The sequence below is a fragment of the Cupressus sempervirens genome, chromosome 10 (genome assembly GCF_028749045.1).
Source record: "Cupressus sempervirens isolate cs-2001-9-10 chromosome 10, ASM2874904v1, whole genome shotgun sequence".
NCBI lineage: Eukaryota > Viridiplantae > Streptophyta > Pinopsida > Cupressales > Cupressaceae > Cupressus > Cupressus sempervirens.
In genome coordinates, this window is record NC_143127.1 from 168530803 (window position 1) to 168558051 (window position 27249).

The window sequence follows — 27249 nt, forward strand, 5'->3', positions numbered from 1 at the left end:
GGTGTCATGTTTCACAAGGTTGTATTTAGGTAAAAACTTTGGACATGGGTGCAAACTTTTGTGACAACATTTACTTTGTTGTTAAATAATGTTGTCCACTCCATGATAGATTAGTTGTATAAATATTACATGGAAACAAAGAACTTAAGATATAAATTCAGTTTCATCATCTTGGTAAAAAATATAGCATTACAAGGATCAGGTGTACCTTCGTATTTTAAATACATTTACATAAGGATTTTAGGTTTCCCCAAGCATATTGTTTGCCACAAAGGTTCCATATTCTACGTAAAAAACTTGTTTTATTGATCTGTAACAACATGAATTTCTATAAATAAAAAATTGCACAATCATGCTTTTTGGTGTAGTTAATATCATGTTTGGATTCCACCCAAGTCCATTGAAGTTGGAGGTAATACTGGTGATCCAATGTTGTAATATTTGGTATCATGTCATTGCAATAATCATGTTATTGCAATAATAATCAAGAAATTTGGGTGATATTTAAGCCACACACCTGAAACATTGTGTATACAAAACCCTTCCTTTTCCTTTGGGTCTTCTTTCTTTTCTTGCATTCACGACAGAGACATGTGGCCAATAACACAAACAATCAGTACTGCATTAACACAAATAATCAATACCACATTAACACAAACAATCAGTACTGTGTTAACACAAACAATCAACATTTGATGACTTTTACTCACCTTCAACGACATTGAGTAGTGTTTTTCCCTTCAACCCTCCCACGTGCCCACACTTTGCCACATGAAAATAAAATGAAGTTTCACTTTTCCTTTTTTTCTTTATATCTCGACAACATTGAAATTTTGACAAAAGTACTTAAGTGTCATTGAAATTTTGAGAAGAAACTTAAGTTTCATCAAAATTTTGACAAGATACTTCAATGTCATTGAAATTTTGACACTTTCGGGATTATATTAAAAAAAATGAATTTGACAAATCAAATTGGCCAGGCATAAAAAATTTAGGTCAATAAAGGGACCCAAATGTACTAGTGAAAGAAGACTCCCTATGAACTATGGTTTCGTCACACGTCATTTGTTAGTTACTTCAAAGTATTTGGAAGCAAGTGCTACATCAAAAGGGTTGAATGCCAAGGGAAGTCTGAGCCCAAAAGTGATGAGTGTATCTTCTCTAGATACTCTAACAAGAGTAAAGCCTATCATTGTATAAATCTCTAGACAAAGAAGATTTTGGAATCTGCCAACATAAAGGTGGATAAATTATCATAAAAAAATGAGGAGGATAGTAAGAAAGAACCAAAATACTATAGACAGTTTGAGTACACTCCACTAAATAATATAGTGGAAGGAGTAATAGTAGAAGAGGAACTTGTACAAGAAGTTATATCAACTTAAGTAGAAGAAGTTCGACCAAAAGAGAATAGAGCTAAGGCACTTGGAGAAGAATTGGTGCTAGAAAAATATGCTAGAAGACATCACTCGTCCAACTAAATCATTGGTGACAAGGATTTGGGAGTGATAACTAGAAGAAAGGCTAGAAAGATAGTATATGTGCTCTCACTCGTAAAACCCAAAGCAGCATGCAAAGCCCAAAAAGACGAAGACTGGAGAAAGGTCATGGAGGAAGAAATAGATCAAATAGTGAAGAAAGATGCATCAACCTTGGTATCCTAACCTGGTGACAAAAATGTCATCATAACTAAATGGTTGTTCATGAATAAGATGAACAAAGAACGAGAGGTAGTAAGAAACAAGGCCAGACTTGTTTGCAAAGGATATGCACAAGAAGAGGGCATAGACTATGGAGAAACATTTGTACCAATAGCAAGACTGGAAGGATTCAAAATACTCCTAAAATTTGCAGCTCACAAGAACTTCAAGGTGTACCAAATGGATGTGAAGTCAGCATTTGTAAATGAAGTTCTGGAGGAAGAATTCTACATAGAACAACCTGAAGTATTTGAAAATGAACAAGGAAAGAATCAAATATGTAGGCTGAGAAAAGATTTCTATGGACTTAAATAGGCATCAAGAGCATGGTATGAGAGACTACACTCATACTTAATAAAGATGGAGTTCATAAGAATCAGTAACAACTGCAACTTGTATATGAAACAGGATAAATAAATAGTCTTGTTGATCGCTGAAATTTGCATGGATGACATCATCATTGGAGGGGATGATAAGTTAAGTGGAGAAATTATAGAAGCCATGAAGAAGGAATTTGAGATCTCTATGATCAGTGAGATAAAATTCTTCATTGGACTTCAAGTGTCTCAGTTGAAAGGATGGATCTTCATTGGATAGACTAAGTATGTGAAGGAGATACTTGAAACCTTTGGCATGGAAGAAGAAAAATGGGTAGGAACCCCAATGGTGACTGGTTGCAAATTGTCAAAGGAAGATGAAAATCCTGAAGTAAATCAGACACTTTTTTGGTCCATGATTGATAGACTATAACATGTGGTGCACAACAAACTAGACATTGCACAAGCGGTTGGAATAGTAGCTAGATTTGCAGCTAATCCAAAGGAAACACACATGGTATTTATGAAGTTAACCTTTTAGATATCTTAAGGGTACTCAAGAATAGGGACTATGGTATCCTCACAAAGGTACCTTTGCACTTAGTATTTTTACTAATGTCGATTGGGTAGTGTTAGAGTGGGGATATCGTTGCACCAAAAGATTGATTTGTTTATGCTCGATACAGCCACTCAACTAATAGTACATAGGAGGCGGTTAAACTCTTGTCACAATTCCCAAGGGGAGAGCTAAACATTTTTCCAACAATTTCCACCTTAGTGTTACGTGAGGGTTTGAGGGTTCGAACCTATGACCAATCTCTAATACCACTTGTTAGAGTGGGGTTATCATTGCACCAAAAGACTGGTCTATCAATGCCTTATACAACCACTCAATTCATATTACACAAGAGGTAGTTAAGCCATTGTTATGAATCCCAAGGAGAGCGCTAAACATTTTTCCAAAAGAAAAGGAATATAGATGATAGAAAGAGCACAATTGGTAGTGCATTCATTCTTGGAGGAAGACTGGTAGCTTGGACCAGCAAAAAGAAGAATTACATATTGCAGTCAACCATTGAAGTAGAATATGTTGTTGCAACAATGAATTCCACACAAGGTGTTTGGATCAAACAACTACTTAAAGAAATTCAAGAGAAAATGGAGGGACCGTAGTTGTCAACTGCGATAACATCAATGCAATCAATATATCCAAAAACCCGATTACGCACTCAAAGACCAAGTGCATATCCATCAACTATCATTTTCTAAGGGAATAGGTGCAAGAAAAAGAGGTCGGGTTGGAGTACAAACAACCAAGGAAAAACTAGAAGATTTCTTCACAAAGCCTTTTCAAAAGGATACATTTGAGTATATGAGAGGCAAGTTAGGGGTCTCACCCCTACCCAACCTAAACTAAGATTCTAATCAGGCGGGCATCTATCCCTATTCAAGAATTGAAGAAATCTAAAGGTGGATTGATGAGAACAAAGGACTACTCCACAAGGGAGCAATCCAATAAAAGGAAATAGTCACCTTTGGCATTGTTGTCAAAGGGGGAGAAGTTTTAGAAAGAAGAAACAAGGAAGAAAGGGAAGATTGAAGAAGTTAAGAAAAGTGGAAAAATTGCAAGTGATCAAATGCATAACAATGCACAACCTCATGGGGAGACAAAGAAAGCATGAAAGAACAACATAAGTATGTCCACTTGACTAAGTGTTTCCATCAATGCAAAGTGGGAGATTGTTGGCTTAAAGTGTTGTAGACTAACCAGTAATCAAACAAGTAGACTTAGTCAACAAGGTGTTGTCATTTTTGGCAACACTTATGAAGGAAGTTGAAATGGTAGTGAGGCACAACTAGTAAGGCATTACAATGTGAAATCCTCGCTCACACCAGTTCCCTGAGTCTAAGAAGATATGGGAGCCCAAGAAAGAAGATAAAGGTGATTCACTTAGATAGTGGATGTAACATGGAAAAAATAAATGAATAGACCGGAAAGAAGATCTAGCCTAAACATCATCAAGTAAGAAACGTGTGACTACCTAGTCATGAAGAGGGTAAGAGTGTAGTCTATGTCACATTTAATGATAATGGGAGTAGAAATTGAGGAACAACTAGAAGAATTCAATTTCAATTCTTAAAAAATCATTGAAAACCAATGAAGGCACATGGAACATGTGACTCATGTATGAACACACCACTTCTGACAAGAGTGGCAGACTACTACAACAAGAAGTGAAGCTAGCAATAGGGAGAAAACTCAAATTTTGAATTTGTAATCTGAAGTTTCTAAATGAAGCTGAAAAAGGACTATAAAAGGAGTTGGAATGAAAGGAGATATAGATTGCCAAAGTGATTAGCCATAGAGCTAGAGAGAGTTGAGCTAAGAGGAAACTCAAAGAGGAGGAGAAGAGTGATAAGGGAGGTCATCTTTAGAGAGTTGTTGTAAGGACTATGGAAGAAGCCTCCAAGATAGATTAGCACAAGGATGTCATGTGAAAGATATTGAACAAGCCAAGCACACCAGTGATCAAAGCCTGAGGATTGCAGAGCCAAGAGAAGGAAGAGCACAGTTGTAGATAGATCAAGAGAGCCAATCAGAGATCTACTCCAAGCTAAGTTAAGTAGCTAAAGTGTTAGATCACCTTCCTATTGTTTACTTACCTTTGCAACAGTACAATCCCGATAAGGGTGGATCCTTGCAAGTTCTTTGTATAAATCCCTAAATAGGGTGATACATAACTTGTGTTCTAAAGTTCTTTAATGAGGTTGCTCCTAATAGGGAAAGATCCTAATAGGTCTTATCTAAATCCCATAATAGGGTGGCACCTTACAGTGTCGTTATAATCTTCTAACAAGGATAAGATCTTGATCGGGCACACTTCAAAAAAGTGCAAAATTTGTGAGGATCGACTCACACACCATGGTTTTTACCCTAGCCAAGTTTCCACGAGATAAATATTGTGTTATGTGTTGATATTTTGATGTGGTGTGCTTTTGTACGTCCAATGATCAATTGAACTATAACTTCCACTAACTCACTAGTTGAAGTAAAGTGTGATTCAAAAGAAAAACCTATAACCAATAAGTATATTGATTCATCCCCCACCCCCTTTCAATATATTGACCTATAGTTGGGACCAACACATGCCTCACCCAGTCCATGGTGATGTTTTACAATATATTTGATTAATTAACAAATGACAATTTAATATGATTCAAATGATGCCATTTCATGGCGATTATTGTTTGTTAATAATGAAACATGAAAAGTATCAACTAAGATGGTCGATAACAAAATAATTAACATGGAAGATTTTATCAAAATGATATATATTATCAATTTGAGTTGATTAATAATTATTTAATAACAATATGTGTGTGTGTGTGTGTGTGTGTGTGTGTGTGTGTGTGCGCGCGCACACATATGCACACGCACACACGTGTGCGCATGCACATACACATAATTACTTGACAACAATACTTGTAATTTTGAGAAGAATGCATGTGGTGGACAATGTATTTCATCAAGGAAGAATTTGTCAAAATGACTAATCCAATTTTTTCAATTTGACTAATCCAATTGATGTTGCCAATCATCAATAGTAAGATGGAAAACATTTTTTAGCTTTAAATTCCTTAATTTGATAGGTAAATGGCATAAGAATAATCTACTATGAAATTTCATTTTATAATTATTTAAAATAATGACTTCCAAATGAATTAATGTGAAATATCTAACTTTCAAATTACTTCTACAACCAAATACGTTGTGTTTTCACAGTATTTACGTCTAATTGTGTGTGTTCATTTTTTGCATGTGAAGTTGCAAATATCATCAATGAACACCAGAAGCCTTGACTTTTATTAATATATTTCTTACCTTAGGGCTTTCACCATATTCAGTTGGTAGGAGTAATGCATTATTATAACTCAAGCAAGTTACCCCATAGAATATTAGGGCACTATGGGCCACATGTCCTTTTGATATGCCTAGCACTCTTTTAGGTGTTTTAGTTCCCTAGAGCTTCTTTCCATTTGTAATGTGCTATTGTATACATAAGAAGTACAATTGCCACATTCAATAAGGGCTTAGAAAGGTAATCCCTCTTGTACATCAAAATTTCTCAACTTGACCATTAAATAAGGGTACAACCTTAATGTCATTTCTACTAAAAAACTAGATTCTGAAATAGTCAGATGCCTCATTCTTTAGAGGACTTTGGAGGGCATGCTCTCCTTTACAATAACCAACACAATTTTAATGTCTTTCAATGAGTTATTTATATAACCTAGCTTTAGTGGCTTCTACCAATATTTTGACTATTCTATTAAAAATGATGTTGTAGCATAGCTCATAATAAATGTAGGTCCCAGAACCTGCATGTATGTTGAGTTGATATCCGTTATCCTACATTAGTGTTAGATTGCAAAGACAAGGTAAGACTCTTGAAGATTCTCAATCCAAAAAAAAGTTTCCAGTAACATTACATAGTGAAGATTGATCGAAGCATGGATAGTAATCATACATTGCTATTGTCTCTATTCTTAACCATAAATATGTGGATGCCAAAATGTAATTATCAAAACCCCTGAAATATGTCAATATTGAAAAAGACTATGTCAAAAACCTATACTTCACCATAACTTATGCAACAGAATAACCACATTAGAACAATAATGTAATAACTAGAATTAACCCTCCACAATTAATAAATTTTAGAACATACACCTTGGAAACTAATTAAAACCATTAATGTGAAGTGGCCTCGAGGACACTTTCCAAAGACAAAAAAGTCACTAATTGCTTAATATTTGAGCACATATGCTACTAATAGATGAGAGTCTCATCTAGCCATATATATTATAAGAATCAACGACAACATAAATTAAAGAAACATGTGAAATGCTTCACTAATTAAGAAGAATTAACATAGATCATGTTATGATTTCCATGATAAAGACTCAGTGCGCACTAATCTCTAATAAAGGCATTCGTACAGTCTCATAAAAAATTGCCCTAATCAGAGTATATTTTAGTGGGTTAAATCCCAAGGCTCGCATAAATAGATTCTAAGGATCAATCAGTAAACGCTCCAAGAGCTTAAACAAAAAATGAACATTAGCCCTGATGGCCAAGCAAGAGGTCACATCACAATATCCTTAATAACATAAAGGAATTCACATGAATAGCATATCAGTATATCAGCCTGAAACTAGAAAGAGGCAGCAGTAGGAAACCCATTATTAATTCCAATTAAAAGACCAAAAAATCTACAAGATTTGGTGAGGTTGAATACCATGATATAGTGAGTCAAACAAACATAACATCACTATTTTAAACTTTCATTTTGGGCAACCATTCTCTAATGGCCATACTACCATCGTAATACATATAACCAAAATGCTCCATATAAGGGAATAACTGAGAAAATTAATTATGATAAGAAGAAACCATCAACATATAACTAAAGGGGAAGAGATAGAAAATTGAAAATTACCATATGTAACACATAATAGAGAGAACACCTGTAAGACAACAATATAACGAAGAATATATTACACTATACCCACACACAAACAAACAAACACACACATACATAAGAGACAAGAAAAAATATAAAAATAAAGCTAGATTATCTATACAATTCAAAGATCTGATTGATGAGAAATAGAAACCAGAAAAGATGATGCCAAAACCAGACCATCATAACTAGAAAAGTCCATATAGATTAATAAAAAGTTCATAAAAAGTTCATAAACTATCAAAAGTTCCAAGAGAACAAAGTTGTGCCATATTTTTGCAAGTCTGTACTAAAATACTGCAGATTCATATGAAGTCCAGTAATGTTTTATTAAGCACGTAAAAAGCAAACAGGAGAACCAATTTAGACTTGATGGCTGAGAATAATGAGGTCTTCCTCTGTCGCTTGTTCCTCATCAAGTCCAACATTACCACCTACAATTTAGACTTTCTCCACTTAAAAAATGTTCGACAGAATGATATGGTAGTGTTCCATGCTTAGTTCTTTAACCTCCTCATGCACCGCATATCCCAATAATGAAACTGGGGACAATAAGAGCTGGAAGTTGCTCCCTGATTTCACTATCCCAATTACTGAAAGAGCCCTCTAAGTGATGAAGGTTCCTTGTTCTCTTAGTATCTAATTCTACAATACTACTCTCTATTTTAGCAATAATGTTTTCCACCTTGCTATTCTTGTCTTAAAAGATCTGTTTATTTCTTTCTTCCCATATTTCCCATGCTACAATGGATGAGGAAATCTCTCATAAAATACCATAAGTGATGTTGTATTTTAACTTAGGCCAAGATTTTAGATGATTAATAAAATTATCAACTAAAGCAGAATGGCAGCCTAATATCCCTTCTAACCATTACCAACACTTTTCAGCAAAGAGACAAGCAAAGAGACAATCCCAAAGGAGATGGGTTACATTTTCTTCATCCTTCATGCATAGTGGACATCTTCAAGGTCCTTCAAACCAGATTTTTTGAAACCAACTTGTTGTTACTATTATCTTGATGATGGATCATAGAGTGCCATGATCCAAAAGATTGATTAAAAAATTCTTTACACAATCAATACTAGAAAAACATTATTATAACCAACTTCTTGTTAAGATCATTTCCTGCATAGTTGCCCTAAGGAACATACCAACTACCGGAAGGCAGTTCTTATTCCAACTAAGATGGAAAGGTAGAACCTAGGATTGAGTTAGCCTGCTTCAATCAACACATTTATAACCTTCTTTGACCGTGTATTCTCTAGAGTTTGATTTTGCCCAAGTTAACCTACTATCTTGTTGATCTTTAGGGTTTACTCTCCCGAAAGTTATGATATCTAACTTTTTATTTTTCCAAGCTATTAATGGGGTATTATCTAAGTTTTTTCATTGTGTAGTTATTTTGTTGTTTTCCTGGTGGGTATGCATAGTCACTCACCTTTGAATCTCAAAGTTCTTTCAATACCTAAATAAACCTTTTGTTTGTGACATTTTTTTCTAAGCTAGCATAGCCCCCCATGAATCTTCCAAGAAGAGAGCATCCTCTCCTCTCTCTATATCCCATGTAAGATTTTCAAAACACACTCTTTGCATTTTATTATGAAATTCCATACTCTGGATCTCTTTGGTGGATTTTTATTTCTGAAGATGCTTGTTTGTCCTTTGGTTCTAGGTATTTATGAAATGAAATTTTTGCCCATTTGTTATTGTTATCCTTATATAGTTTCCAAACTAGTTTAGCTCCTAGAGCTAAGTTCTCACTTTGTAAGTCTAAAATGCATATACCTACCTAATTTAATGGTTCAAATGTTGTTCCATTTTATAAGATTTAGTTCTTTGTCCTCCAACCCTTGCCAAAAAAAATCTATAAAATAAATTCTATCAAAGATTTAGCCTTACTTGATAATGGGAGACATCACATCTGGTAAGAGGGAAGAGTAGAGATGACATATTTAATCATGGTTGTTCTATTTGCCTTTTTTATCCATTTGCCTTTCCAACTATCCATTTTTTTAATCTATTTTGCCTCGAACATGATTCAAAGCATTAGTGACTTTTGTACTTTTCTTTATTGGAATGCCCAAGTACTGACAAAGAAAAGTCCCAACCTTAAATCCCAAAACTTGGTTGATTCTATTAACAATGTCCTCTTGGGTATTTATAAAGATCTTTAAATTGTTTGCATTCACACTTTAACCCGAGGCACATTGATAATCAAGTAGAATATGTCGGTCATTTCTAGCTTCTCTACTATTGCACTTGCTAGGGAGGATTGTGTGTTATTTTGTCAACACCTCAGTAACCTTAATTCCCAAGATCTTACTTTCTGTGCTTGCAACTTTTATACTTCTTCCAAATGCATTTTTCATTATCACAAATAGGAAGGGGGATAGGGAGTCTCCTTGTCTCAAAAAACCTCCACGAGTGTCATTGATAAGAACATAAATCTTAGGGGTGGAAATGCATTTGAAGATGAAATTAATCCAACGTTTGGGAAAGCCAAAGGCCTCCAAACATTTGCAAAGAAACCTCCAATTGGCATTGCCATAGGCTTTTTGTATGTCCAACTTGATTAACATGTTGGGATCTCTTGTTCGTTGAACCAAGTGAATAAGTTCTTAAATAATAGTAATTCCATCAAAGATTGATCTGCCTAGAACAAACCTCATTTATTCTTCTGAGATGAGCTTACCTAGGAGAGGTTTAAGCCTATTTGCAATGGCTTTAGATAATACTTTGTAAATTGTATTGCATAGGGCTGTTGGTCTAAAGTCACTTGGGTCCTCTAGTTTGTTCTTTTTAGGTATTAAAGATAAATAAGTGTTGTTGATCTTAGTTAGGATATGACATTATCTCCTTGCATTCTCAATACCTTCCCATAGATCAAGTCCTAGAAAATGCCAACATCTTTGGAAAAATGTTGCTTGAAACCCATCAAGGCCTGGGGACTTATCCAGATGTGGAGTTCAAATAGAGATTTCTCGACTTCTTCTCGAGTTAAACCTTGATTCTACCTCATTTTCTAAATCAAGATGGGTTGAGGGATGTGCTTGAGCATTTTGTCTTGGGTAGCTAGATACGATCTATCTGCCTAGTTGTAAGCCTTTTTGAAAAAATCACCTTTTTCTTTTCCTTACTACCTTTGGATATTCTAATGTGGTATTGTTGCTCTCTTTGATTTGATTTATTATATTAATGCCTCTGCTAACTTTTGGTACTGTTGTAGATTTTTTTTTAATTTTTCGTCACATTTTGTAAGACATATTTCCCTTGATTTTTGCCTCCAATAGGCCTCTTCTTTTGACAACAATTTTTCATGTTTTTGGAACAGAAGTTTTTCTTTGGAGTGACTCTCATGGTTCATACCTTCCTTCATGATTTTTTCTTCCAATTTTGTTAAATCATTCTCAACGACTTCTTTTTCCAACAGTCTTTGTTTGATATGCTTAAGTTTTATACAAAAAAAAGAATAGTTTGGTTCCTTCAAAATTTCTTTCCTTCATCCACTCTTCGAGAAGAGAATAGATATTGTTATCTAGATGCCACATCTTTTTGAATTTGAAAGGTCGATAAAGAGGTCTAGATACTTCTATTATTTCTAACTCGGTTGGAAGATGATCTACACCGGTCATATTTAGAATTGAATGTTTGAATATGAAATTAAACTTGCTTATATCTCCTTTACATAAAAACCTATCCAATTTCTCTACTATAAATTTGTATCTTACCTTTTATTACTCCGTGTGTGGATGCCATTTTGGAACTAAATATCCATTATATTTCTAACCTACACCCATTGTATGAAATCCTTGAGAGAATGTGGTTCATGTCTGACTCCTACTTTCTTATTTTCATTTTGTAATCTAGCATGGAAATCATCCTTGATGATGAAAATACTATTTTGAATCTCTTAAAAAATGTTCCCTATTTCATGTCAGATTTCTTTTTTACCATTGGTTTGTATTGGACTATATATATTGATAAAGAAGATTCTCATATTGTAGTTTATATTTCTCAATGGGCCTCTCATCCAATTATTGTGTTTAATATTTATTTCAAAATTGACTTTCCTAGGATCCCATAATGTTAATAGCCTTCCCAAAGCACCTCTTGCTTGTATATCCTCACATTGCCATAAATTTATCCTTTTCTTAAATTTGCTAATTTCTTTTGTTGCTAGCATAGATTCTTGAATAATTATTACTTATGATTCCATAAGTTTCAAGTAACGCTTCAATAAATTTTGTTTGTTAAAGAGCATTAAGGCCCCTAACATTCCATGATTTTATCTTCATATTGTTGTGGGACGCCCCATCCCCTTCCCTTTTTCAACCAACCCATCTTTTATTCTTAGTTCTGTCAATGATTTCTTTCCCCTTTTTTTAAACATTTGTCACAGTTAAGAATATATTTTCCTTCATATATTTTGGCGATATTCATCATATTGTAGATTGCTTCTAGCTCCAATGGAATTTCCAAATTGTCCCCAATTTATGGACATTTTGAGCTACTTTCTTTTAAGACTTCCACTTCCTCCAATTGTGGCATCCCCTCATTCCTAAGAGAGTTAATTGGCAGATTTTGCTTAGTTTCCTCATTTCTTAGTGAGTGCTACTTGATAAGATCTTCTCTTAACTTCAATTACTTCTTTAAGTAGATTTGATAAAACTTTCACATTAGATTCTATCCTCTTTGTAAATTTATATTTTATGTTAATATTGTTTGTTTGGGGATCTCTTTGTTGTTATGTTATTCTGCCCAAATTGGATTCCATACTAATATTCTCTCCTACTTTGGTAGGAGTGATATTATCAATCATATCATTGGTATTATCCTGGTGTTGATTATTAACTATGTTATTTATCAGAGCGTTTGTTCAGCTAACCTTATATGTATTTGGGACGACAAAACTCCTAGAATCGAGGATAATAGCAAGAGTAACAAAAGCCTTTATGAACTTGACCCTTTCAAATTTAATTTCTCCCTAATCAATTTTAGGGTTAATTTCATAGTTCCACAAATTGGTAGTAAATTTTATCATTTTATAGTGACAGATTGGGTTTAGAGTAACTAAAATTTTAACCTCCCTTGTATCAAAACATGGATGTTCATAACCTAGGAAAGAACCTATATAATCAACTATATTTTTAAGGGTATTCCATGGGACTAGTTTCGATGGTAAATCACCCAAGTTTAACTAGTAGGGCGCCATGATAGGAGAAATGTGTTTTGCACTAAAATTAGGGAACCATTCAAAAAATGAAAAAGGATAACCTTTAAAAGTAGTTTAGATTTGTACAGAAGAGTTTCTCTTAAACTTGAAGTCTTACAATATAACACAAAAGGAGTGAGATATACTTTTACCTAGTCATGGAAAGAATCTTTCCACCATTTTTCTAACCCAACCATCTATGAATTTGGTCGGTCCCACCTCGCCATCAAACTCTTCTCTTTTAGATTTTGATAATGGAGATCGATATGCTACAAATATTCTCTAGAAAACCTAGCCTCTTTGTTTGTGTCTAATGTGATGTTGACAGAGCCAACAATTATTGATTTTAATCTCAACAACCTTGACTCTGTAATTGGATTTGGGGAATTCATTGAACACCTCGACATGTCTTTGACTTTAGACTTTGAATTCCTTATAATATTACCACTCCAGTAATTTGTTTTCTTTGATTCCGCTCTGAAATTTGCCTTTGCTTTTTGTGGTGCCTTTTGATTATTATGAAGAAATCTCTTTTAGGAATCATATAGAGATTTTTTGCCCTAATCAATGCTAGTCAAAGTTTTGAGAGTCACTTCAAGGAGGCCAAGTTCCATGCAGTTTGCCCCTGTTGCAAAACTAGGGATTGAAGTCGACAGTGGAATAATCCACATTCCACCCAATCGTTTGATTATTGGATACATAGACATCCTATCTTCTTAAATCGGTGGTATTGATTATTTTAAAGAGGAAGAAAGGGAATGTGCTTGCATAACGATTTCCTCTTCTTGGTCGATTCCAGATTTAAAGCTCTGAGAGCATTTTCCTATTCTCTCTTCCTCCATTGTCGTTTATTGAAAACCAAACTCCATCCTCCATCTGCTCGAGTTCAATGGTCAAGGGTGAGCACATTAGGATTTGAAGCAAAAAGCATAGTTCACATATTTCACATTTTTTTTATTCCATTCCATAGTGACAACATTTTATTTTAAATAAGTCTACTTAAAATAATATAATATAGAAATTGTATTTTAAATAGTTAATTGGTTTTTATTGCCCAACCTTCATTACAAATATAAACACAAAAACAAATTCTTTATTACTAATTCCAAGTATTTCAGTCCGAGTTTCAAATTAAGTTGACATAACATTGCTGACAGAATTCCTCTGATGATGAGAATTTGGGTATTCTGCAATTTATCCTTCTGCTGCTATTCAGATCACACATCTATTATGACGATTATTTATTTTCTGATCTACTTTGTTCCTGTTTTCATTTTGGTTATGCAAGGCTATAGTTCAATAATTAAGCTATTTTTCATAAATGTGGCTGCACTTTAGTTCTAAATGTGACTGCACTTCAAATTTTTACTTTTTTGCTATTTGATTTCTCAAGTTCATAAGTTTAGATTGGGTTACTCTCTTTATATGTTGGGGAAAACATTACTTGTCATCAGAATTCATTTTATGTTTGGATCTCTTTTTTGCATGTGATACTATCATTTTAGGTTGAGATGTAACAAACTGAGTTTTCTCAAACTGTCGAGATTGTCAACTTATGGATTGATACTATATTAAAATTTGAAGAGTTCTTTAAAGAAAGCCTATCAGTGTTTTGATTGCACGAAAGAAAACATGACTGCTAGTTTTATTATGTTCTGAATTCTATGGATAAGTATTACATACCTAGTAAACACACACAAGTAGACATTAGAAAACATGAACCAATTTCTTTACTCCCATAAAGTATTAAAATACTATACAAGTAATCAACAATTATTTGGAAGATTTCAGCACATAATCACAACTCAATCCTTTGAATTTTGTATCAAACATGCTTTCATATCACAGCTCTCAAAAGAACTTGATTGCAAAATTTGTAGGTATCTTAGCAACGACAAAATAAGTTTCAGTCATAGCATTCAGCAGACTTGACTTTTGTGGCATCCATTAACAATTCTGTGAAATTGGATTAAAATGTCTAGGTGATCTCACATGTACATATATGTTGTTCTTATCCTTTGTTCACCACAACTTATGAGCCTAAACATGAGATGCATGCTTGTCAATTCAATAATGCTCTCCTAAAATCAATGTATTTTAAAAATTAAATGTGACAATTGTTAGTTGGCATTTGGAACCCCATTTTTAAAACTTGGTAACTTGGTCCCTTGATAACTTTTTCATATTTTGCCCCTCAGTCCCACCTAATCCATGTCGAAAAATACCATATGAAATCTTGTTTCAAGAAAGCAATATTTAGACTGATTGTTATCACAGCAAGACAAGTGACACATGTGCCCAAACTTGAGATCAAGAAAACCAAGTTCAGATGGTACGAAGCATTTCTAAACCACTTCATACCTGTTGAGCTAGGTTTAGTGATTCAATGGTTCAAAGTTTGAGTTTGCAAAGCCCAAGTTCCAGCTTAATTTTCAAATGCACACGTTCAAGACATTCCGTTATAAATTTGGAACTAATTGAACAAGGTTCAAAGGGTACAAAGGTTAAAAAGGTTCAAATGGTTCAAAGGGTACGAAGGTTCAATATGCTTTTTAAATGGATTCATTGATTTGATATGGCTCAACAATTCGAACTTCAAATGCAGATCCAAGTCAGACTTTGATATACTAATTCAGATATTCTAGTTTGAAGTTCAACTTCAAATTCAAAGATCAGCTGAGAGCCATGATTATGGGTGTAATGTAGTGGCTCAAGAGGTTCAGCAGTTCAAAGATTCAGTTTTAGTAACTATAACAGATTTTCTAAAAACTGAAAATTGGATCTCAAAACGGAAGTCATAACTTTCAAACGCACCGTTGGATCGTGCTCAGCTTTGGATATGTGTGAGTAAACATAATTTTATAAATTCAAACAAGAGAAATTTCCAAAATGTGTCCTGATTTATGAAATACATATGGCTGTTCATAGCATTGTCAAATCAGCACCAACAGTCACAGAATAAAAATTACAGAATATCAGTCATATTTTGGGGGCTATATTTCTCAATCCGACCATTGGATCGGGCTGAATTTCAGCTGTCTTGCCAAACCTAATTCTCTAAATCTGATCCAAAGCTTTTTATCCGATTCACTACCGATCAAAAGTTACAGGTTTCTGAGTGCAGCACTGTTGAAATCAGCACTAATAGTCACAATATGCAAATCACAGAATCTCAGTCATACTTCGGGGGTCATAACTTTTATTCTAACCATTGGATTTGTCTGAATTTTGGATATGTTTTGACCGACCTAATTCTCTAAATCCTCCTCAAACGGTTTGGTCAAACCTATTACGGATCAAAAGTTATGATCATTTCTGTGAACTATCAAAACTGTCATGACAATTATGAAAAGATGACAACATTTCATCACCAATAAATACCAAATGTCAAAGTCTTCTAGTAAACATTATAAAATGATATCCATAAAGTCTTAATTATAATGTTTATAAAGACTTTATCTTATAGAAGGAAATGGATAAAGGAAAGCAACTGTGAACAATGATCAAAGGAAAGGAGATTTAATTTATGATAATTTCCAAGAATCAATTGCTCAAACTGAATTGAAACCGACAAGGGAAAAGATAAATATGCCATCTAAAGATAGAATTTGGGTTCTGACTTTCAGATCCTTTCTTTCCCAGACTTTGTGCTAGATAAGAGGAAGCCATTTTTTTTGTTTTTCTGATTTGTTGTGTTCCAGAGTTCCCCTGTTTGGGCACGTTGTGTGCTGCATATTTGGGGAAAATTTAGATTGTGCAAAAGGGGGCAGTTTTAGATTGTTTTCAGAACTATTCATTTTAGTTTCCTTCTTTAGTTTTCTAAAATTATTTGATCAGCAGTAGTATTCAGAAGTAGTATTGTTTTTGAGTTGGATGAGGATTTCATCATTTTGAAGACTGTGCACTTTAGATTGTTCTCACTCTTGGTTTATGTGTGAATCGAGATTGAATAATGGAATCGAGTTCTACTACTGTATTCACTTATTGCAGGGGCTATTTACTATTTGTTTAATCTTTCTTTTTTCTTTCCAAGTGCATATATGGATGAGAAGATTGTATGCTTCTATTGTTGTATGTTGAGTCTTTTATTTCTATTTCAGTTGTAATAATTTGCCCCCTATCCAAGAATAGTGTGGGTAGCCTTCACTTTCAGGTTTAAAGCTTTCTTAAATCTTATTCATTGTAAATCTAATCTAGGAGTTGTACCCGTAAAATTCAGAGGGTGCTTGCATAATTCAATGGCAAAGCGATCCAATTGTTGGTATCTTTTTGCGTCTTCATTTTTGGGTAAATAAGAGTTATTTTGATGGTTTATTGTGTGACAAAAAATCTGTTTACCAACAACAATGAAACAGCTATGTGCAACAACATTTAAAGACAAGACTACAAAATGATAACAACTACCGTAATAGCAAATGAGAGTGAGGGCTTTGGCATTTCTTTATGGATTTGCTCACATTAACTATTTTCCTCAAGATTTATTAAGCTCGACCCCACAATACAATGGAACTCTTTCAGAAGAATACAGATGCTCTTTTTGTTTACCAAACCATTATCATTTTGAGGATTCAGAAGAAGCACCAAACAATAATCATACATACTCCGCATAAATGAAAAACTATCGGTCAGGAGGCAATGGACAAGCCAGAAATATATAGCTATAAAAATTGGCATGTTTTCCTAAAATCACACCTTCATTCTCCTAAAGACCTTGAGGAAGCCTCCTCTAGTCACGCAAAGTTTACATTCCTTACACTTCAAGAGGTGCTTTTACTGTTATAGACAGTGCATGGAACCCACTGTGCAGTTCTGCATGCAAGAGTTCGTATACAATTCTATGACACTTCACCAGACTGAGGCCTTCAAATTTGGCTGAAACAATTTTGACGTTGACATGAGCCTCCTTGGCTTGATCCTACATTACCAACCTGCATGTTGATGTGAAACGTCCTCTATTCCCAACACCATTGGCTCCAATTCTGTTTCTAATTTTTGCCTATTTCTGTGCAATCTAGAAGTAACGATTGACCCAACAAAACCAATCTCGTTTTCCTCAATTCCAACAAGAGGCTCTTGTTTTTCCGCACAACAACATTAACTCCATTCCAAGTCTTTGGACTTAACGTTAACATCCTTTGAATTCCCTTCCCTTTCAGCCTCCAGATAAACCTGAAGTGTTTTCTCTTGCATTAATCTAAGCATATTCAAAAACCCATTGTTGTGAGAAGGTGTCACACTCTGTTTAAGACCCAACCTATCTACAAAATCAGGGATAACATGCAGAATTTGAGCAGGAGAAGACCCAAAAAGCCCCTCTACTAAAAGGGCAGCCAACCCCTTCGTCAAAACAGAATCTGAATCTGCCTCAAAATGAACTTTATTATCATGCAGGATTGCCCTAACCCACACCTGGGAAACACCTCTCAACTTTGTTTTTCTTGTTATGGAATTCTTTCACTAGGGGTTTTAATTTTTTCCCATAGTGCATGAGTTGTTCATATTTTAAACTAGATTCAGAGACCCCCTCAAAAAAATTTACAATGTCATGGAGCTTTGAGGGAAGTTGTTCGACAGCTTGAACACATGTAGTTAAGAGGGCAAGGGAAATTATAGGAACTAAGAATTTTGTACGAGTAGGTTTTCTAAAATATAGATTTGTTTTACGATTGGGGGTCATTGAGGGTAAAGCACACTTTCTAGTCTGTCAAAAGTTAAACATCATGAAAGATAGTGTCGCCCCCCAAAACATTACACATACGTTTTCACAATATTTTACGCAAACTTCTCACTAGAACATGTACAAGTATGAGACATCACATTTACCATCCAATGTCTCTCATATAATAGTCTATCGGCTAAATATACCTTAGAAGCTCGCACTAGGTGAGTATTACAATAATAGATAAGCATCTAATATTAGTTAATGGTAATCTATTGTAAATATTAGAATGTTTCTAATATTTAGTTAGTTGTAGTTATCTATTAGCTTTCTTTAGCTTTCTTCTAGCTAGAATAGAATATTTCTATTCTTTACGATCGTTTCCCAAGGAAACATTGTTTTATTCTTTTGTATATACAGACCTCTCAGGCTCTGTGAATAACAAGCATTTTACCAATTACTTTGTAATATGATATCAAAGCCAATACTTCAAAAAAAGTCGTAAAATTTATAATTTGTTTCGAAATTATTGTTCAAATTTTTCGAATTTAATAGCCCGTATAGAGATTCCATTTTTTGAGAAATTCTTCTATAAGAACCTGAGTTTCATCTAGGTTTATTTTTTCTGCAAAATTGCAATTGATTATGATGGCTCACATCTAGCAAATCTTCTACAAATGCGTGATCTCCTTAAATATGCAATTTCTCTAGTTGATTTTGTCTAAAAAATCATGACATCCATCAAAATCATGAGTTCCCAGAGTCCGTTTTGTCTTCTGCTCACGTTTGCAATTGTTGGGGACTCAATTTTTCTGCTAATTGCAAAGTCATCCAGCACCCGTGCATCCTCAACAAGTGACATTTTTGGGTGCTACAACCCTACAAATACAATGGCATCTCTTCAACCCCTGTGACATCTCAGCCAGCAACAAACTTCTCTGTGAAAAATCGGACGTTTACTACTTGATATCACCATTTTTCTGCAATTTTTTCCTCCATGGCTGTTGACCAAGGTTTTGCTCAAAAGCCTAAATTTTGAGCTCAAATTTTTTTTCTAATGACACATTCTTGATGAGTTTTTCAAGTGCTCAACTGGGTTGTCGTTCAATTTTTCTAGGTGCCTTAACTTTCGTGCCTCGATTTTCGAGCCAACGGATCTAGAAACTGACAATATACTCTTTCTTGGTTTTTCGAGCTCTCTTTTGGGTCATCCTTCAAATTTTTGGATTCTACTTTTTTTGCCTCGAAGTACATGTCTTCACAAATGTTCACACGTTTTCATTGAAAAATGTGCTATGGCATCTTTGACAATTATTTTGCTTGAGGGTACCTCAAAATTCAATGGTTGGCTCATTATAGCACATTGAAGCAGCGAATACTAGAAATCTTTGAATATCCAAATACCAATCAAATTGTTATGGATGTTACAAAGTGTCCGACTACAACTAGTACTAATTAGGATACATGGGATCTCAATAACCAAGATGCAGTAATGCTTCTCAAATTATCCGTCACTAATGATCAACTCCCTCAAATTCCATCCAACAAAATAGTTGCCGAGATATGGGAGCATTTGAAGAAACTTCATGAAAGATCAAACAAAAGCAAAGCCTTCTTTCTCAAGAACACTTTGTTTTCTATTATCATGGATGAGCAAACATCGCTCTAGGGTCACCTGAATAGGATTCAAGAAATCTGTGATCAGTTGCTTGCCATTGGTCGCAAGATGGAGGAAGAGGACATTGTGGTCATAACCCTCAAAAGTTTGCCCAAGTCCTATGAGCATTTTATCGAGACTCTCAACATCACTTCTATTAGTGTTGATCTGAAGTTCACGAATCTTTGCACACCTCTACTTCAACAAGATCAGTGGAAACAACAATTCGGTAGCAATTCCAACTCCACCTCCATAGAGAAAGCCTTTGTTGCTAAATCCTTTAAGAAGAATAAAGGCAAGTCTCAGCAGAAGTCCTCCACTCTAGCTTCAGAAGGCTCCCAGAAGAAGAACATTCAACGCAACTATTGCCACAAGTTTGGTCACATGAAGGTTGAATGTTGGAAATGCTTAGCTGCCCAATTTAAGCAATCAGGTTTACAGCCCAAAGTGAACAATGTAGAACACACTGAGCAGACAAAATTTGCCTTTTACGCCTTCATGGCTAAAAGACATGTAGATCACATGAAGTCATCTACCTGGTACATTAATTCAAGTGCCTCTTGTTACTTCACCCACCACAGAGACTGGTTCAATGACTACCAGCCTTACTCGGATTCTGTTATTTTAGATGGCAGAGAAGACTGCACCATTGTCAGTAAGGCAATATTCAGATTCAGTCTGTTGGGAGATATCTCATTTTCCTCGATGTTTACTATGTTCCAAGGATGGAACTAAATCTACTATCAGTTAGTCTGTTACTACAACATTTTCCACACTTATGTCACCTGCAATTCACATTAGTGTACCATTACTGAAAGGATGACCCAATCAATTGTTGCAGTAGGTCTTGAGGATCATGGTCTTTTTTGACTTACTAATTCTGATGATTCTTAGGACTTAGCTATGGCTGCTCGACAGTCTTCTATTAGCACACTTTGGCATTAGCGATATGGGCACTTAAATGTGCATTATCTCTCTCAACTTGCTTGGGAAGAGCTTGTACCCAATTTGCCAAAGATTCAGCCTCAACAGCTTGGAGTTTGTGATGCATGTCAGGGTGGGAAGCAACATTGCACGACTTTCACCAGTGGTGATTCATGGCAAGCTTCTCAAGTGCTTCAGCTTGTTCGTGTCAATATCTGCAGCCCTATGGCCACTCCTATTCTTGGGTCCAAGTATTTTCTATTGTTTGTTGATGTTTTCAGTAGAAAAATGTGAGCATATTTTCTTAAAAAGAAATTAGATGCATTTCCTATATTTCAGAAGTTTAAACCTTTAGTTGAAAAAGAGTCTACGAAATTTATTATTACTCTTAGGTTAGACAATGAGGGAGAATTTTGTTCTAATGACTTCTCTAGCTTCTTGGATACTCATAGCATCAAACAGCAGTCAACCACACCCCACACACCACAACAAAATAGTGTAGTTAAACGTCGAAACAGAACAATCATCGAGATGGCTCGATCCATGCTCAAACACAGAAATGTTCCGAAGAAGTACTGAGCAGAAGTAGTTAACATTGTAATTTATCTTTTGAACCGGTCACCCACAGTAGCGGTCAAAGGTAAGACTCTGGAAGAAGCTCGATCAGATCGCAAGCCCAGAATCAATCACCTAAAGGTTTTTGGTTCCCTTGTTTTTTGTTTGGATCCCTGATGCATCGTGCACCAAGTTCGATACCAAGAGTTAGAAATGCATGCTTGCTGGATACAATAATCTTCACAAAGCCTACCGCTTGATCGACACTAAGACATCTCATCTCCTATATAGTCGTGATGTAGTCTTTGATGAGTAGCGAGGACCATACATGCTTGTTTCTCTTGTTCCTGATCTAACAGACCAGCCTATGAATACTTGTGATTTGGGAGTTAGGCTTCCATTAGGTCCACCTAATGGGAGGACTTTAGTAGCTCTTGCAACTCCAATTATACATGTGATCCCTATACATACACCTCCAACTTCTCCTATAGGATCACCTCGCTTTGTAGATGCTTCACCAAAATTTGATCTGGATTCTTTTGATGAGGAACTTGATCACCAAGAATCTCTTGATGCTAATGTTGGTCATTCTCCTCTACGGCCTAAGTGGTGGGCTAAGACACTTGGTGATCTTCGTGATGATGAGCTCATTGACGAGAGAACTGCTCAGAAAAAGAGCAAACCTACAGAGTCTATTAACTTTGCTCTCATGGCCAACATTCACAGTGTGTTTGAACCTAAAACATATTCCGAGGCTAAAGGAATTGCAGTGGGAACAGGCCATGACATCTGAACACTAGAGTGTGTTGAATAATAACACCTGGGTCCTTTCAAATCTTTCACCAAGGAAGAAACCCATTGGCTACAAATGGGTTTACAAAATCAAATACAAATCTAATGGTACTTTGGATAAGTACAAAGCTCGTTTAGTTGCAAAGGGCTTTTCTCAACGTCATGGCATTGATTATGAGACCTTTGCTCCTACTTCAAAGATGAGCACCATCAGATTAGTCCTAGCCATGGCAACACAATTTGGTTGGAAGGTCCATCAAATGGACGTCGAGAGTGCTTTCCTGAATGGTGATCTCCACAAAGAGGTGTACATGACACAACCTCCTGGTTTCAAGGTTGTTGGTAAAGAACATCGGGTTATCAGATTAGTGAAAGCTCTCTATTGCTTGAAGCAAGCCCCTAGGGCATGGTACATAAAAATTGATAGGTAACTTGGTGATCAAGGCTTCAAGAGGACTTCTTCAGGCTCAAATTTGTACATCAAGACTACTGACAGTGACATCATCCTTCTGGTTATTTATGTGGATGATTTGATCATCACTGGTAGTTCGGCATCTTTGATTCAAGAAATCAAGCAGAATTTATGCCAGTCTTTTGATATGACTAACCTTGGGCTCATGCATTATTGCCTAGGTGTTGAAGTTTGGCAACAATCTTTTGGTATATTCATCTCTCAGCCCAAATATGTCAAGACTCTGTTAGACAAATTTTGTATGCAGAATTGCAAGCCTGCATCTACACCCATGGAGAAAGGTCTCAAGTTATCAGCCAAGTTTGATTCTCCTCCCGTTGATGATACTACATACAGGCAACTAGTAGGCAGCCTCATATATCTCTTTGCTACTAGGACTAATATCAGCTTTGCAGTCAGCTAAATCTCACACTTTATGATAGCTATCAAGGTTGATCATTGGATGGCAACAAAGCCTGTGCTTCATTATGTGAAGGGCACTTCAGATTATGGAATTCTTACTCTCGAAGTTCTAATCCTAGACTTAGTGGGTTCACAGATTCAAATTGGGTAGGCTCTATTGACGATAAAAAGTCAACTTCTAGATATGTGTTCAGTTTGGGATCAGGTGTCATCGCATGGACCAGTAAGAAGCAGCAAGCAGTTTCTCTCTGTACAAAGGCCGAATATAGAGGGGTAGTCAAGGCAGGTTGTGAAATTGTTTGGCTTCATTGGATGCTTGGGGATTTGCAGATGTCACTAGTAGGACTGACTACTTTGTTGATAACAAAAGCGTTATCAAGTTAGCATGAAATTTAGTCTTCCATGAGCTTACCAAGCATGTGGATGTTCATTGTCACCTTACCTATGATCGCTGGTTGAAGACGAGACAATAGATTTGCAGTATGTTCCTACCACAGATCAAACTGTAGACTTTCTCACCAAGCCTCTTGTTCTTGATAAGTTTGTCAGATTCAGAGAACAACTTGGTGTTGTGGATAGATTAACCATTAAGGGAGGCTATTACGATAATAGATAATCGTCTACTATTAGTTAATGGTAATCTATTTGTAATCTATTGCAAATATTAGAATGTTTCTAATATATAGTGCATTGTAGTTATTTGTTAGCTTTCTTTAGCTTTCTTTTAGCTAGAATAGAATCTTTATATTCTTTATGATCATTTCCTATGGAAACATCGTTTTATTCTTTTGTATATATAGACCTCGCGGTCTATGTTAGTAACAAGCAGGTACAAGCAAGTATTTTACCAATTACTTCATAATAGTGAGTGGAGTCCATGATAAAATTGCATCTAGTACAATCCATATTCATCCACATTGCCTTGTATTCGAAGTTATAAGTAAAGTAGAAATTAAGTCCAAGTTCAGTTGAAGAGCTGAAAACTCTAAAAACTACATTTCCATTGGACATTGTGAAGCCAAATCTTCATAAGCAAGTTAATAAATCCTATAAAACAATGCAAATCCCCTTAGGGATCCCAATAAATCACATCATTTCACTAATAAAGTATCCACAGTTGAAGGGAACCTTTAAGTCATTTCATTATCTTAATTTGCAAACTTAGCATGAGAAGTGATCTTGTCACGTTGAAGCATTGAACGTTCAACTTTGCATATTGTAGTGGAACAAATCTCACATCAATACAACCTCTGGTGGATGCCATGACACCTTGTCAGCTCACTACTTGTGTTGACAATTCACTCAGGGGATTTCCCGCCTTGCTCCCCATCATGATGGTGTTCCTAATGATAGTATTGCCTGAATTGTGGCTTGTCAATGGAACAAAGATCGTTTCTCCTCCTCGTCCCAAACTCTTCCCCAAGTTGTGAAATTGATGTGGGTTACTAGGTGTTCTGCAAGTGTGCTGTAAGTGATCTGGTCTAATGACCAATTGTAAGTGGCCTTTTTGGCATGTCTTGTATAGGGTCAACGCCCTTGTTTTGCTTCTTTTATGATTAAAAACATGCAAAATACAGTCAAACAGCATAATAATTTAATTATTGTATAGCTGAGAAAAAAATTTTAAATTGGTTCAAATTCATTGTTAAGAATATTTGAAAAAAAAAATTATTTTTATTTTTATTTTGTAAGCATGAGAGAGAGAGAGAGAGAGAGAGAGAGACTAAAATCCATTGATGATAAGAAATGGGCCAATGGGATTACAAAGATACAACAGTACAGAAATTTTGAGGAAACGCGGAACTTAAGAATAAGAATAATAGAGTGCATAAACACAAAATAAAGCCCTGTGACTAACAATCAGCAGCAAAGGGCAAACAGCAACCCAAACACAACATACCAGTGAAGACTGAAATGGTAGAAACAAGAGTCAAAATATAGCAATCTCATCAAGTATCTCTATCAGTCTAAAACGTCCATCATCGGGCCATTCTTGGCTACTGCAAAAAAATTGATAATGCTCATCAGTGAGTGTATTCCAAACAGAAAGAGGTCTTATTAGGAGATCCTAGGAAGAAGCAAAGCACTCGACAAAAACTCAGCAAGGAACTCACTGACCACTTTCAGCTAATACATGAGAAGAAAGCAGGATTTTTAAACTATGATTAAGAGACAAGTTGTCTCCAACAACTCTTAAGGAAGCAACAGTATCTATTATATTGAGTTGAGAACTGAAAAGGAAATTTATGGAACATTGCTACATCATGCTTTTATACGACATCAAGACATTCACCAAATTCGTTGAAGAAAGTTTTGAAATCTAAAAACACAAAAATACTTGTGGCCAAAGTTCAAGAAAAAGGTAGACATGGGCCCTCTTCACACAAATGATTGTGACCACTCCGTGTGAATCTGCATGATGAAAATCCCTGTGAGAGGAAACTATGATGTTTAAGCTTCTTCCTTTTTTTCCAGTCAGCAATAAGAAGCTTGTGATTGAAATTCAGAGCCTTGTAATGCAATAAGGCATGCTTATATTTGTAGACCTCTTGACGATCCTTAAGCATCTTCTCTAGTATATTTTGTTCTTGATGCAGGTGCTCCAAACAATGTTTTCAAATTTGTAATATCTTATAAATCTATGGTACTTAATGCAGATAATATTTATTATCTTCTATCTTCGGTATCAATTATTCAATCAATGTCCAACCTCTGGTTGATGTTGTCGGTAAAAACTATACTATAGCCGATGGAATTAGTCAGTGTCCGAAAGGTTGTGTGATGGTTGAGTCACCCCTTCGGGAGATATATGTACATCGTCCGAATGGAATTATGAAGCATCATTGAACTCGTGATTATATACTCTGCATATTTGAATAAAGTCCTATCTCGTTTTGTGTTACATTCTAGTCTCTTAATGCAATAACTATCCCTTTACCCTGTGCAGTAAACAGTTGAGAGTGTACTAATGTGGTGATTGCATCACTCCAGAATTAGCATTGGTCCCTTTCACTGGGAACCTTGAAATTTTATAGATCGTCACAGCTATCACCAACATACATTCTTCCATGGTTACTCGTATTGGAAAACCATATGGCTTAGTTGTTAAAACCAGCAGTAGAAAATGATGAGAGTCTAAATGTGAAAGATATTCCATATCTATCCTTAAATTATTTCAAGTACTCGCCACAACCATTGAATGCAAACCCCTTTGTGAGATATTGGATCACCTTCTTTTCTGCTACAACAGAAAACAACTAAGCGCAATAAACAGAGTCACTTTGTTTCAAACATGTGTCAATCAAGGTGATCATGCTAAAAGATGGTAATAATGATATATTTTTAACAGAATGCCGTGTGAATCCCCATTGCATAATGAAAGCATCTTTGTGAATAGGATGAAGATTCGAGGATTGAAATATGTATGAAGATATTGATGAGTCTTGGGATTGCAAAAAAAAAATGTCTTCAGGGAAATATGTCATGTCAAGCAATGTCCAAGAAGATAGTGTTGTTGGGGCCAACAAGGCTTAGGTGGTAAAACGACCTACCAAGGTGTGTTCAATTCCACATAGGTCAAGGAATGAGCAAGATCAGCCCCATTTAGGAGTGAGGACATGCTATAATACAAGAAAAGGAAGAATGATCTGCCATTTGCCCTTACTCAGTAACTAGGAGATTTTGAAACCCAATCCTTGTACTGAACTACAATCAACCATTTGGATATCATATTTGGCATATTTTCAATTCCTTCAGCCTCTCTTCACCATCTCTCTCCTTGTTGGCAATAATCACTCATCTAGGATACTACCATCTACAGATCCTGATTTCAAGCACACCGTGTATAATTTTATATGCTAAGCCACCCTCTAACTTGAATCTCCTTTGCCTTTATTAGAAAAAATCATGGATTTGTTGGACTGTGTTGCCCTCATGTGTCACAACAGTTCAAGTTCTCACCATCCATACTTCAATTTTTAATCAATTTATCTCCTCCACAAGTTATCTATCAATCACTTTGCATTGCATTCTC

General features: G+C 35.4%; 1 protein-coding gene and 1 pseudogene across 5 annotated transcripts in view; both read right to left on the reverse strand.

Moving 5' to 3' along the window:
• Positions 1-6127: 6127 nt before the first annotated feature.
• Positions 6128-27249, reverse strand: part of LOC149533142 (vacuolar protein sorting-associated protein 9A-like) — a 125835-nt gene continuing 104713 nt past the window's right edge. For 2 of the 4 annotated variants that reach the window (XM_089807345.1, XM_089807347.1), the window contains one exon: positions 24954-25216. In XM_089807345.1, the coding sequence (XP_089663471.1) occupies positions 25179-25216 (38 nt within the window). In that variant the 3' untranslated portion in view covers positions 24954-25178. Of the gene's footprint in view, positions 6429-24715; positions 24764-24953; positions 25217-27249 lie in introns of those variants that run through there. The other 2 variants (XR_016358037.1, XR_016358036.1) reach the window with 2 other exon arrangements.
• On the reverse strand, positions 16790-19276 carry LOC149533143 (sufE-like protein 1, chloroplastic/mitochondrial pseudogene; annotated as a pseudogene). The gene is made up of 2 exons (XR_016357436.1): positions 19199-19276; positions 16790-18456 (listed from the first exon to the last, which is right to left on the reverse strand). The product of XR_016357436.1 is annotated as a sufE-like protein 1, chloroplastic/mitochondrial pseudogene (transcript).